This window comes from Opisthocomus hoazin, chromosome 6 (genome assembly GCF_030867145.1).
Source record: "Opisthocomus hoazin isolate bOpiHoa1 chromosome 6, bOpiHoa1.hap1, whole genome shotgun sequence".
Lineage (NCBI taxonomy): Eukaryota > Metazoa > Chordata > Aves > Opisthocomiformes > Opisthocomidae > Opisthocomus > Opisthocomus hoazin.
Window position 1 is genome coordinate 51,485,485 of NC_134419.1, and position 14,677 is coordinate 51,500,161.

The 14,677-nt window shown below is 38.2% G+C and overlaps 1 protein-coding gene across 1 annotated transcript in view; it reads left to right on the forward strand.

The window, feature by feature from the left end:
• The window catches only part of REEP3 (receptor accessory protein 3), a 42,944-nt gene that overhangs the window by 14,006 nt on the left and 14,261 nt on the right, over window positions 1-14,677 (forward strand). Inside the window, exons 2-5 of the mRNA XM_075423091.1 lie at window positions 6,674-6,746; window positions 11,073-11,149; window positions 11,673-11,793; window positions 13,088-13,201. Coding sequence (XP_075279206.1) covers window positions 6,674-6,746; window positions 11,073-11,149; window positions 11,673-11,793; window positions 13,088-13,201 — 385 coding nt within the window. The remainder of the gene's footprint in view (window positions 1-6,673; window positions 6,747-11,072; window positions 11,150-11,672; window positions 11,794-13,087; window positions 13,202-14,677) is intronic.

The following is a 14,677-nucleotide window of genomic DNA, read 5'->3' on the forward strand; positions in this document are numbered from 1 at the left end:
ATAGCCTTATTGCTGTGCTCAAGAATGTGCTTTATTCAGATCTGTCAGTGCTTCTGGGTATATGCTTTAGCTGTTAAGACTTTTTTTTTTCTATGGCTTTTGGGGATATTCCCTATATAAGAATGCTGTGAAGATTTTAACAGATCTGCTTCTGATTGCATTCCTGCCTTTTGGTAACTGTAATCTGCTAAAGGAGTTGCTGAGTTTAAGGTTTGCTACTGTTAGCAGACATGTTCTTTTAATAGGATTTATGTAGTTTCCCCTGCTTCTTGCCTGAGGTGGGGAGTAGAGGAAAAAGTAGGATACAGTTTGGTGTAAGGTTCAGGAGCTTATCCTCGTGCTTCCCTGTAACAGACTAGCATTTTGGTTCAAGTGTATTCTTAGTAATTACTTGAATATATAGTCTTTTTGTGTAGATTGTTATGGTTAGTGTTGTATGCCTGAATGTTGTCCGATAGCAAAATGGAACTAAATTCTGTCAGGTGCTGGAAAGAAAGAAAGAAATTTAGTGTGGTGCCTTTCAAAAACACTCAGGAAAAAAAAATGCCAGGGTGAGGTTTTGTTTGTCTGGACATGTAAAAACCTAGGAGAGAGCTGGCTTAGTCTAGAACTTGCTATCCAGTTGTAACCCTCAGGGGGTGTTGATGGGCATGACTGAGGGTCTTGCTTTTTCCATTTAATTGTAGGTTTTTTTCCTGAATAGTATTCTTGCAGATACTCCTTATGCCTTGTTTTGACCATGAGGGTACCACACAGATTTATAACAGTTATAACTTGGTGCATAACTAATGAGCGTTACTGCTTTGTAGCCAAAAAAAAAAAGAGAGAAAAAATCCAAACTGCTTATCTTTTATGGGAGTGGTTTACAAGTATATGAGTAGCATACAGCCTAAGCAAAAATGTTTATGCTTTTCCAGCGTGTGCTGATTTGAAACTCTAGTGGACGCATTGTGAAGGAGTGTGGCTATATATACCTTTTTAAAGCCAAGAACAGCCAACCAAAGACTTGAGCTTTGTTCTTCAGACTCTTCCATCCTGCTATTTAGTTTCCATTAGCAGACTTCTCTTTGAAAGGAATCTTAAACTCGCTAACCATAACATGGAATAGTAATTATAACTCATATAGAAACAAAGTAATACTAACATCAAACTTAGTTTCTGCGTAGATACTGCAGTAAGGTTAAGGCTTTCATACCACACAGAGCTGGGAGTCATCTCGGTCGCTATTGGTATTTCCATGTTGCCTGACCAGCTCTTAGAAAAGCTTGTGTGTGTGTATGACAGGAATGGAAGATGCTCCAATCATAACTTGCAGGTAAAGGCTAGTATTGGGAAGGGGAACTGGGCACGGTCAGCAAAGGAAGTATGTCAGGTATTTATATTCGCTTCCATGGTTTTGTGGAGATGGGGAGGATTCTTTTATTTCCCGAACTGCTAAACGCTGTCAAGTGATTCTTCAGGATCTAGGTGCATATTTCCACTGTAGATGCACACATTAACAAATGTGTGGCTCTGTATCAGTCTGTGCCAAGATCGTCAAGCTGTCAGTGGGTGGGCAAATCGGTGTCATCTCTGTTGTCAAACTTGTTAAGGGATGGGAGCTTAGCAAATGGCACTGTCTCGAGAGTATCTCGTACTGAACGAGTTTCCTGAATGGCTTTTACTGGTAGGGAGCACGTGTGGCCCTCCTATTTCTGCATTGCAGAGGAACAAAAGAATAAAATGCTAAACACTATTGCTTGCTTGGGGCAATTCTTTGGCACTGTGAACCGACTGAAATCTTAAATGCATTGTTGGTTTAATGGCTTAGTGTTTTGCGAGTCTGGATGCAAGTCGTCTTTTGAGTGACTTGGTTGGGCTTTCAAATTTTTTTTTTAAACATTACCTTTAGAATTGTTTACTATCCAGGTTAAATATGCTCAATGCCAGAGCAGTGTGTGTACAGGTGACTGGTTTTCAGTTATCGGTCGAATGCAAACTCAGTTGCTTTGCTTCAGAAATGAGTTTTTCAAATAGTTGTGTGCTTTAAAGCTATTTGAACTGTAAGACTGTAGGTTATGTGATAATAGAGGCAGTAGATTGTTTGTTTTAGTACAGCTATGTGGATACACAAATACATTTTTATCCAGATTTTAAGGCTTTTTGATCCTTTTTCCCTTTGTCTTTTGATTTTAATCTCCTAGTGTATTTGAGAAGAATTCATCTTTGAAAGAGCAAAATGTCTGTGGAGGAAGTGGCTGTACCAAAAAAGGATTGCTTCATTAGCTGCTGAGTACAGCTGAGAAACTGAAATAGCTAGGCATACAACTGGCAGTGAGATTACAGTGGTTAAGCGGGATTATCCATATACCTACTAGTAAAATAAAGTAAGTGACATCACACTTGACTGAAATCTGTTTCTAGCTGTGGAAACTGGCCTTGTTTTTGTCTGCTACATCAGTGCACTGTGCGGATATCCAGTGTGAAATAACAAACTGCACTTTGAAAAGTAACACTTAAGCTTTTAAATTTGCAAAGCCGTGGAATAATTGGGCACATCCTTGAAATGTGTTGTGTAGTTACTGTAGAAATATCAGAGGAGGGATGCACTTCTGCATAGCAGTAGGTGTTGCGAACGACTTTGAGATTTTGGGGGGCATCGGTGCAAGCAGGAAAACTATTAGAGAACGCTCGACTCTTGTAACTGCTGATTGTGCCCAGGCTTCTTGCTGCTCTTGTTCTGTGTTTCTGCTTCAGTCAGCTGCAGCAATCTTTCTTTTGCCTGTATGCTAATCTATCATGGATAGACGGAGGGTGAAAGTGAATTTGCTGACCTTCAACTGCACTCACTGGCAACAAGTTGGCTTTTCTACTGTTAATTTGCCTGGTAGCTTGAAATAAGATTAGATGACTTCGCCAGTGTGAAGGAGGTAGTGATGCCAGAGATGGCAGCAGCATCATGCCACACTTAAAATGTCAGCTCTGGCTGTAAGGAGATGAAAACTTCACAGTACTGGTTCCTATTATTGCTGGCTAAATGTGCTGATGTTTTTCATTCTTTGTCCTATCTATCCAGTTTTTGGTGACAAGTGGCAGTTTTTCTAACAGTTCTGTGTTACAGTAATAGTGAACAGTAGTAAGTAGTGATATATTGTGTTGTTAAGTTTCTTGTTCTTCGGTTTTAAAGTTATCTCTAGAATAATTCTTTCAAAGAAAAATGTGGGTACTAAAACAGGGATTTTTCTGACTCTTGATTTGACCAGTATTGAGTAACATAAAGATATGCTAGATGGGGAGAACTAGCTACTTTTATTGTGTTTGTCTCATGCTAGTGTTCTTGTTTAACTTGAGGTCGCCTATAGCTTAGTTTTATGGTGGTCTTATTGTTACTGTAATAAGCATTCTGCCTGAAGATCTATTGTTTCTAAAGTAGTGCGCTTTCAGAAAAAAAAATTCCATTCTGTGCGAATTCTTGTTTCTACCAAATTTTAGAGGATGACACATTCAGAGGATAAATTGCTGTTTAAATTTAAGAATATGACCTTTTTTTTTTTGAATAGAAGTGGTTCTACTTGACAGTAAAGTGAGTGGAAAAGTATAGACCGAAAATCTGTTAAGTGAAAGATTCAAACTGTTTCTCTTTTATATGCTTCATAGCAAGAAACTTATATGTGCAGGCTACTAGTAGCTACTTTAAAATACCGTTTGACTTTTTTTTTTTTTTAGAGAATTGGAGAGGTGCATAGATGACTAGTAACTACTGTCATATGACAGCTGGTAGTGCTTATGATGTTCAGGAACCTCTTCTGTGTCTCTTCTTTGAACAAAGAGATTTCTGCCCTTACAAAGTCTGTGTTACGTTAGTAGGATTAATGAGGCTTTCCTTGTCTCTGATACTTAATAGTTATAATTTCAGCCAGAAGACCAAGTAAAAGTGAGAGCCATTAGAGCTGGTGGATTACTGAACAGGGTATTTCACAGGGACAAAAATGAGAGGAAGAGCTGTTATTCACAGAATTTAATCAAAATTAAGGGTGTTTAGTCTCATATTCCTTCTGTTTCCAGATCTGTTATTTGGGTGAAATGAGGTTTTAAACTTGTGTTGTCAGACTTTTCTCCTAGTTGGTAGTAAACCCATTCAGGGTGTTTTGACTGTTGCTTTTCTTGGCCTTTGGATGAAAGGTCTTTTCATAGTAGTAGAGCTGTATTTGGATAAACTTCTGTAGATAGTATGCTGAACTGGAATTCAGGTAGTCTGGGCTCTTTCAAAAGTCATTTCAACATCTGAAACATGTAGGTAAGCTTTGCTGCAGTGGAGTAGCAGCTTGCCTATACATGTTGAAGAGCTTCAGAATCCAGCTTCTGTTAACTCCAGTTTAGCTTGAATTGTGAAAATCTGAGCATCTGGATCCAGGTTTTAAACTGCAGCTATGGTATACCAGTTATGCTTTTTCCTATCAATATTACTTTAAGTGATCTGCAGTATACCATCCCTTCCTGCTGCAGAGAAATCTGATCTTGGAGACCTGCTTGAAGTGCCCTTTAGCTCCGCTGTTGCTGCTGGCCATTAACAACTCTTGTTGTATGGGTAAAGGCCCAATATAGGCAAAGATTAAACACATGCCCCAGAAGTTTTGTTCAGATCTAGTCTTGTGTTGTGGAAGTGAATGCATCCTAGAAAAGAGTTACACGTGATTAACTAGCTTTGACACTTATAATCAGGTAGTAATTCTTTTTATGGTCCTAAATTTAATTAAAACCAATTCTTTTTCTTAGAGCCTTCTTTGTTCTTCAAAAGTAAAAAAATATACGGGTCAGTGTTTAAGGATTTTTCTTAAGTTTTAAGTTTTATAATTTTTAAATAAAATTATTGGGAAAATATATACATATTGTACATTCATGAGTGGATGGCGATGTAGATGTGAGATTTATACATGTGACTGTCTGGCCTTGGCTTCTTAGTGCAAGAAAGGTATTAATTTATTTGAGGAAGTTCAATGGAGGCCACCAAGACGTGAAGTCAAGAGAGACAACAGTCATAAACATCTGGTTCTGACTGGATATAACTAAAACTTTGCACTGGGAGGCTCCTTAAGCATTGGAACAAGTTGCGCAGAGAGGATGTGAAATCTCTTTTTGGAAGTTTCCAAGACCTGACTGGCTGAAGCCTTAAGTAGCCTGGTTCAGATCTGATGGTGACCTTGGTTTGAGCAGGAGATTGGACTAGATGACTTCACAAGGCCCTTTCAAACATGAAGGGTTCTGCAATTACGCTTCCATAGTTTTATCCTTGCCCCCTCGTTCTTGGAAGACTGTGTAGATCAAACGGATTGAATTAAAACTTACATTGATATCTTGTATACTAGGGAAGTTCTGCGGTAGTCTTTGCAAATCACATTTTGTAGAAGATGAAGGCTGTTGGATTAGTTGCTTAAAACAAAACAGTAAATTGGGCTACAAGTTCTTAGAATTCTTTCCTGGGTCTGATAGTAAAGTAAAGCTTGGTAGCATCAGGCAGTCTTCTGCAGTGGCTCTGTAGGTAGAACCACTTATTTAAAGCTAGCTGGCACAACTATAAAACCATAAATTTTAGTTGGTTATTTACTTTGGTAAACTTCCAACCATTGGAGTTGAAACCTTACATGCCAGGTCTGCGCCAGGTGGACTCTTATTAAAAAACCCCACGTGATGCATCTCACTTCGCCTGCCTGTGAGAAGTTAAATTACTTAAGAGTTCTGAACTTTCTTAGAAGATCTCCGGATATCCTTACAAGTGTAAATTTTTTGCATGTAACCATCCTGAGCAAGTTTAAGTGATGCTGCGGACACGTAGCCAGACTTTTCTGTAATTGCTGCTTTAGGCCAGCTGGAACTAAGGGCAGGCAATTGCTTGATTTCACGAAGTGTAACAAGCTGGTGAAATAAAAGTATGGAGCTCTTGCATTTGTCAAGGAGACAGCAATGACTGCTGTTAATTTTCTCATGAAGGGCTGTTCCACTAGTCTGTGGCCAAGGCTCTTACTAGAAAACGCTGTGTTGTAACAAAGTTGTGTTAGAGCAGATCTTTTTCTGATCCTGCTCTCAGCATGGATTGCTTGGCACCCTCTCACCCTGCTCTGCACCTTGCTTTTGATGAATTTTAGCAGAAAATGGCTGACTGAGCAAAACTGGATTAATTCCTACTTGCCTCCACTTCCATGTCTTGCTGTTGCAGAGTTCTAGCAAAAGGAGATGAAATTATGTAACTCATCTTGTTGTCTCAAAATTGCTTTTGAAGAATCTTCTGGTAATCTGATAAAAGTAGATATTTCTGATTACCTACCAATAGTTGTTAGAGGCTCTATAATTGTGATAGTGCTGCCAGTGCGGAAACAGTCTCTTGGTAGGGACAGACTGCAGGACTGGTTTTACTTGTAGCTGAACCAGAAGAGCTACTAATTTTACACTATCTATTAGAGGCAGTCTTACGAAACTGTTTGCTGTCTTCAGGGCATACAGCCTTTTCTGTTCATGTTGCTCTGTTTGTGTATCGCTAAACTTCCTCCCAGCAACCTATAGCATTGTGATTTTTTTTTTCCCAAGTGAGAGAATGGACTTTTTGATTAAGTTGGCTGCATTCCTCTAACGACTTATTGTCACTGTTTTGTCATATACAGTATAACAGATTCTGAAAGCTCTTTTTATTTTCCGATAGGCTGGTGTTTGGGATGCTGTATCCTGCGTATTACTCATACAAAGCTGTGAAGACAAAAAATGTGAAGGAATATGTAAGTCACATTCCTTTTAATTGCTTAATTAAATGTCTCTACTGACATACAACTGTGAAATTTTCATTATTCAGTGCAATAAATCATATGAAAGTTTGATTCGACTATCTTAGTATTGAATACGAAACCTGTGTAAATGTAGTGGTAATCACATGATTTTGTTTGGAGAGCTAAAGTTAAGGTTTCTCAGACTTTTCACAGACTTTACTGAAACGTGTCCAACACACTATGCTGTATATGGATATTTTCAAGAGGATTTTAAAACATAAATCCTAAAGTATTGGCTGCATTTTGGCAAAGTGCCCAAAATAATGCCCTTTTGGGCAGGAGATAGAAAAAAGTTTTCCTAATTCTACCAACACCTGTAGTACAAGCAGTGACAAATTGATTCTCAGTGACCACTTGAACAGTAGCAGCAGTTTAATTATTGTATGGAGCTCAACAAGGGATTCAGAATCTACCTAAGAAAAGGGTAGCTCTGGGTAATCTGTTGTTTCTCAAAGAGGAAGAAAAATGTGACCAGGCAAGGAAAAGATTTGGTTAAGATGATGTGGAGGAAAGAAGCAGAACAGAAGACTAAGATGGAGGAAACCACAATTACTGTAGTTATTGCAGTTTAGAATTAATCTGTTAAATTATTTACTTTTCAGTGTGAGCAGTGATGATTACCACAAGAATGTTACCCAGTTGCAGTCACAAGGAGCTTTGGTCACTGAGTTACTTCCCTGTTTTAAGAGGCAGCCTAACTTGATTTTGGCAACTAACCTATATTCTTTCCTGAACTTTGTTCTAACTTGGCTGCCTGACTCAGAATGGAGTCAGCGCCATCAGTTTCTTTGTCTTGGCAGCCATAACTGTGACCTGATGCTGCTGTCTGGATGAGTGATGCATCTGCTTTGTACTTGGTTGTAGTAGTAGAATGCAGTAGCTGTTGTTCCTCCCCTTATGTGTCTTACATTTAGTCTGATCACTCCATCGACGCTCCAAAGTGGACATCATATTCATATGTCTCTGGTTTCTGTGTACAAGCTGATTAGAGCTTATTTGTGCATGCAGAGAGCTTGTGCCTGCCAGAGCTAAGCTTCTGGGAGGAAAAATCATCAAAAATAGAGAGGAATTTGCTCTGTCTCATGCTTACTTTACCCTGCCAGCAAAGTATATAACGTAAGGAATTTATAATCTGCTTTTTCTCCCTGTTTGCTCAAAAGGGGTCTGCAGGCTAAGTAGAGGGTAGCAGTTTTGAACTGTAATACAAGAAATCACTTTAAGAGGTTACTATTGCCTCTTGCAATATGTTTTCTAGAAGAAGAAAAGTAACGTTAGTAGAATGCTGAGATTTTGACTCTTACCTTAATTGTCCAGTAGCTATGACTTAGCTGTCTGTCTTGGGCATCCTTTTTTAGAGATGCCTGTCACTTACAGAAGACCTTTAGTAGGGCCTGGAACCGTATTTTTCCAACTGTGTATTTTCATTTAGTTTGAAAAACTACTTTTCAGTCACTTGTGGTCTTTGACCAGTCCTTGAATTTGCAGTTGCATACAAAATGTTCATGGGGCTGAGATGGATGAGACCCATCACAGTGACTTTGTCATGGGCAGGGGATGACATTGATCCATCAGTGAATTACCACTCCATTGCCGGTTGGGTTGAGTGTCCAGATAGACCTTAGGGACGGTCCCTTGCTTTCATATTCCCAGCTGGGTCATTTTCTTTCACAGAGAGGGTGTAGGTTTAGCTGCAGCCTTCCAAATGGCACAGCTCTGCTGCCAGTCATGTTGATGGCCCAAGCACAGCTTCCTTCCCAGGGTTACGTGTGGCTCAGAAGTCATCTGCTTTTGTTTGCTGGATTGGAACAGCTTTAGAACGGTGAAATTTTTGACTTAGCCACTGCTTCCACCAGTAAAAAACAAACAAAATAGTAAGTACAGACATCTTGACTTGCTGTCTAGGTTATGATGCAGCAAATTATTCAAAGATTATTTTGAGGCAGGGGGGAGATGTTGCTGCTGGTTTGGGTGATTTAAAATACTTATGGACTTCGGTTCTAGAAATTAGGATCTGTGCCTTTGAGGAGATTTATTTGTTGTTGTAATTACCTTGGTTTAATGGAGTTGACCAAGATATTTGAGGAGTTTTTTCACTGTGTTAAACCAAAGTGCTATTAATAAGCACCTGAAACACATTTTAGAAGTCTGAACTACCAGTCTTCTCAAGTCCTGGCTTCAAAATCCTGACTTGAAAGGATGTGCTGCAGCCAAAGCCAGCGAAGATGAGCTTAATGCTTGGATGGTAGAAAAAAAGCTCAACAAAACAAATCTGTAATGACACTTTTAACATGAAAAGCAAAACTCAATCAAAGCTTCTGTAACTTCATCTTTACGAGTTAAGTAGATGATGGTCTTCTGGGCAGTGTCAAATATGACCTTCTGTGTTTCCCACCCCTGTCACCCGAGATGAAAACCTCTGTAAGTCACTTGGATTCATCTGTCAAGGATACTTTTGGTACCTCATGCATTAGTTGTACTAGAATATGGTTTGACTTGTGTTTTTGAAAATCTTTGCTCAGACCTCTGCAGGACTCCTGGCATATCTCATGTGCCTTTCTGCGGAGCATTTCTTACTGTTGCTAGCAGCTCAAGAGAAACACCCCTTCTACTATTGTTCTTAATTGGATAAACAGATGTTGATTAAAGAATGAATAGCCTGGTTAAAATACATTGGAAAAAAATTCAGTCTTGTGTGACATCTGAAAAATTGCTTTGCATCATGATTAGGTTGATGGGACAAAGGTGGATGTTAACTTTATTTTTATTCAGGTGTTGACTCTGGTTCATGGAAGGGTCACCAGACTAAATGTCACATGGCCTGTCAGAGATGACTTCAGCTGTTGTGTTTGTCTTAGCTTATTCAAGCCTGAAATATCTAAATCCTCTGAGAGATTGAAGAATGTCATCACATGACTTTCTTTTCAAATTGAAATGCAGAAAAGCATTTGAGATAAATGGGTCTCAAGTTGTGACAAAGCAAGTGGATTTAAAGCATAATGCGAAGCGATGAAATAGGCGGCAGTGTAGCATTAGGTTTTGAGTACTTAAAGTCCACTTCAAAAAAAGATTGCTTTGAAGGTGAAGATTAATTCTGAGCCATGTCTTCTGTAGGAAAGTATATACATTCCTCCTTTTGAAAGAGGGTACCATGAATTTAGGACTTGAACTGGTGTCTAACAAATGTGGTATTTAATGATTTGTGAGTATACCAGAAGAGTTAGTAACCTATATATTGCAAATAAAATGAGGTTACTGCATCTGATTGCAGGTGATGCTTTTCTTCTCTTTTCTTTATTTTTTTTAGCTGTTTTGTTTTTTTCTTAGCACAGATAGTGTTGGAATTTAAAGAACATGTGGGTGTTCAGTTAGTATGAGTAACCAGTGGTGGTTTGCACTGACCTATTTTGGACATATCGGTGGCGAAACGCAATATGTTTTAGGGAAGACAAACACATGGAACTACTTCTATAATATTTGTTCTGAAAGATGACAACCAAATCTGAACATAGGTTCAAGATAAATGAGAGATTTAGTTAACTATTAGAAAACAGAACTAAAACGTGTATTTGGAGAGCATTGTCTGATTTCAAAACAATGATGTATAGTGAAAATATTAAAAAACATTTAGAAAAAGTATATAGATATGAATCCGTGAAGTATTAAGATGCTTACATGTAAGTCATATGCCAAGAACCACAAAATTCTTATTAATAAGAATAGGATTCAATTTCCTTGAAAATGCTTTTTTCCTGCCTTACCCCAGTGTTAATGCCATAATGCTATGCACACATGTAAAACTGAACTGCAAAGTATAGCTGAATAACATAGATTGTGAAATAAAAGCAAGGGCTACCTGACTTACTAATGCTGATGTGTGTGTGTGTGTGGTATGAACATATGGGTGTGGAAGACAGTGAAATATTCTTTAGTGCCATAGTGGGAGTTGCATTTCATACTTATGATAATCTGCTGACTCTTTACAGTATATTTTTTCTTATCACTAAAGTTTGCTACATGCAGAATCGAATCTGTGAAGCCAGCCTAGGTGAGGTTGTGACCGTGGTGACCTAGCTGCTTCACTTAGCTTGTTGCAGCTGCCACCAGTTCTACTTAGGAACAGAAAACCCTTAGGACTGTCATATAATCTCATTTGAAACCCAGCTGATGCAGACTGAGATACTGTTGAACATCTCGCTTTGACAGCTCTGAACTGACTGTAGCGTATTCTGTGAAAGGTGAAATCAAAATTCTTACTGCAGATGGTGTTTTAATTTTCAGGTTCGCTGGATGATGTATTGGATTGTGTTTGCTCTTTACACAGTTACTGAAACAATGACTGACCTAACAGTCTCTTGGTAAGAGCCTACTTTTTTATGAACTCTGGATGAAACTGTATTTGTTTCTGACGTGTTTTGATTCGTAATGATTTAATTTTTTATGAAGAAGTTGTGCTTGTTGATAGCCCTTTTTTTTTCAGGAAAAGATCTCAGTGTATGTAAAGAATAATGTCTGTCTTCAAGCTTGCTGTACACTGTCACTCAAAGTAAGGACTGTAAACCTCCACCTTTGCTGTAGAAACTGCATAGAGGAATGGAACTCTTAAAAGGATGGATTATGATTTCTATGTGCAGGATTGTATAATGTAAAGCAAGTGTATTAACTGTTTCCATTTATTAAATGACAGTACAATCAATTAAATAAGTTAAATCCATAGGTCTATAATTCATATAATTTTTGTCTAATACAACTTCCTGTGTGTGAAGAATCTTATATGCTAATATGTAATTGTGTTTTTTGAAGAGATCTCTTCATGATGATTAATTACTGCATTTTCGTACTGCAGTTGTTGATTTCATGCAACCTGTAACTTGTCTGTAGGTTTCCACTGTACTATGAACTGAAGATAGCTTTCGTTATTTGGCTCCTTTCCCCATATACTAGAGGGGCGAGTTTAATCTACAGAAAATTTCTCCACCCACTTCTTTCTTCTAAAGAAAGGGTAAGAAATAATTTCTCGTACTTTTAATGCCTAATATGGAAATACCATATGCTGAAATACTAACTGTTGCTAGATACATGATGAAAGCAGATCAGTGTGTTACTAGTTGCCAGGCAGCATGAACTTGGACTAGCAGAGGCAAGTGCATATGGCTGTCCATATATATGCTTCTGTTTAACATGCATGAGCAGGCAAGGTACGACTGCCTATTGACATGAGATAGTTTGGTGTTCTCTGGTCAGCTTAGTGCCCTTTGGGGAGCCCAGTTTAGTGGAATTGATGCCGTTTGACTTTTCTACTGGAAGAACATGTGCAGTACTCTCTGCAGAAGCATGAATGTCGTTTTAGCAACGGCTCTTCATGTTACCATTTTTTCTAGCATAACCTAGTAATAAAACTTCTCGGGATGAGTGACATCGATGACTTTTCTGGCATACTTTCTACTGAAGTTTAAGGGAAGAACAGTCTGCAACAGAAAATGCCCCGACAGGAAATAGCTAAAGGACATTCAGCTTTAGCCGAAGTGTGACAGGGCCACAGATCTGCGTAGCAATTTTTCAGTATTCTGTTTGGATGTGTGGAAAGAGCAGTTGGCAAAGGCGTGAAGTCTACAGATAAAAAAACCTCACAGTACAGAAAATAGCATTCATAAAGGTCAGTGCTGGGCTTGGCCTTTATTAGACAAAACAGGTAGCTGACATGATTGCTGCTGATATGAGCAGTAAGGTCACCTTGACCTTCTGAAGGTTGAACTGTAAACAGTTTGCAACTTCATAAGCTAAAGGGATTTTTTTTCGTGTAGTCTGCTAGCTGTTGTGAACTACCTTGAAGCCTTTAATCTCCAGCTCCAAGCATTTACCACAGCTGGGGATAAAAGTCATGACAGTATTGTCCTTGGTACTTAACTACATCGAATTTCTGACTTCAGGAGTACTTTGAGCTGACTCTACCTTTCTAAGGATCTCTCTGATTTCATCTTAAGCATGTTATTATTTCTTGAGCAACTTTTGTCTGAAAAGCTAGGCTTACTCTCTGTAAGGAACTTGCTATGTAGCTGCGATGTTTCTCAGCTGGAAAAAAGTGATCTATTTTATCATCTTGTTTAATCAGGTGTAATCCTTTTTTAAATGAGTAGAAGTGAATGAAACATCAGTATACAAAGGTGAGAGTAATTGTCCCATTAAATATTTTCTTAAACATTTCTTCCATCTCCCTTTGATTGGAAAAATAATACTGTGGGTTACTGTGACTCTTATGCACAGTCCTCTAAAATGTAAGTATGTTTTGCTTTTAGGAGATTGATGAGTACATCGTACAAGCCAAAGAAAGAGGCTACGAGACCATGGTGAATTTTGGAAGGCAGGGGTTGAATTTGGCAGCAACTGCTGCAGTAACAGCAGCTGTAAAGGTAACATTCGGCTTGCATTACTTCCTTTTGTCCTTGGTACAGAGCAGTCTAATTGTACTGAGGATTTGCCATTCCTAAATAAAAAGACTAATTCTGTGAATGCGTTGAAAACCTGGAGCACAATTTAAGGGTTGCAGCCCTCTAGTCATCCTCATATGATATTTGTTTAAGATGGTTTGTAGTTATTTCTTGGTTGATAAGGATCAGTTAATTCAAAAGGTACTGTGCAGTTTTCTATGCGGGCTTTTGGTAAAGATGACCATTGTTTCTTTTCTGTCTCTGTTGTGCTTTCTTGTTGGTAAACAAACTATTTAAAGGATTTCTGGCTTTTCTGCTGTTTTTCTCCAGTCAACTTCAGGTAACTCCACATATGAAGTAAGGCATGAAATATTACTAGCACTGATAAAAGTTAGCTTGACACAATTAACTGTTTGCAACTTGTTGATTGAATTATTAAATTAATATACTAAGCATAAGCTCGCATATCACTGTTTAGCATACTCTTGCTTTGTCATGTAAGTTCCATTAAACCATGAAGTAACGTGTGGTGGTTCCCAAATTGTGTTCCTACAAAACTCATGACCTGCAGTTGAATTTTGGAGGTTTCTAGGTCTAGGAAAACAAAATACAAGCTTATGAGTAAGATTCTAAGCGACTTGCGGGCCACCAAAAGGAGTATAACTTTAGGCAATGTGTATCCTACCAAAGTCATTTAAACCAAACCACAAAAAAAAAAAAGTATGGAAAGAAAGATGTGTATGTCCTGGTTAAATGATAGTGTTAAGGCGATCAGGATTAACGTCTTCCTGGGAATAAAGGAGACTGCTGTGTTCATAGTAACAGGACGGAAAACCTGAACGCTGTTTGTGGATAACAGAAAGCAACGTAGACATCCCTGGCTGTCAAAATTAAGTAGGTACAGCTAGCATTTAACTTAGATTTCTGTGCTTGTATGTGATCTTCTTGCTTTATAAATCAAAGACATTTCTGAAAAACTACACTTTCAAATGCTGTCTCAAAAAGGTTTGGAAAAATAGTCATGCATATCTTGTTTGTTCATTTCTTTTTAAAGATAAATGTGGGTGGTAGTGTTAAAAAAATGACTTTTTCGTTTAAAATATAGACATAATGAGCCTGAAATACTGACAGTGTGACTCAATTTGATCACTGGTTCTTTTTTTGTTGTTCAAATTCTTAGTATTGCCTTGGGGCATGAAATAATTTAGAGGTAAATAGAGTACACCTCTAAATGAATGAAAGTATCCAGAGTGAAAATAGGTTATTTAAAAAAACCCAACCAAACAAACCCAACAAATAAAATGTCAAAGTACTCTACTGGGAGAAAGTTTAAGAACTATACTAAAATGCAAATTCTTTGTCAAACAGCAAATCATAATTCATTACAATGTGCACCTGTAATCATGCTTATTATACTCTGTTTTCCTTGTGTCTGTATGTATGGCTAAGGTTGGATGC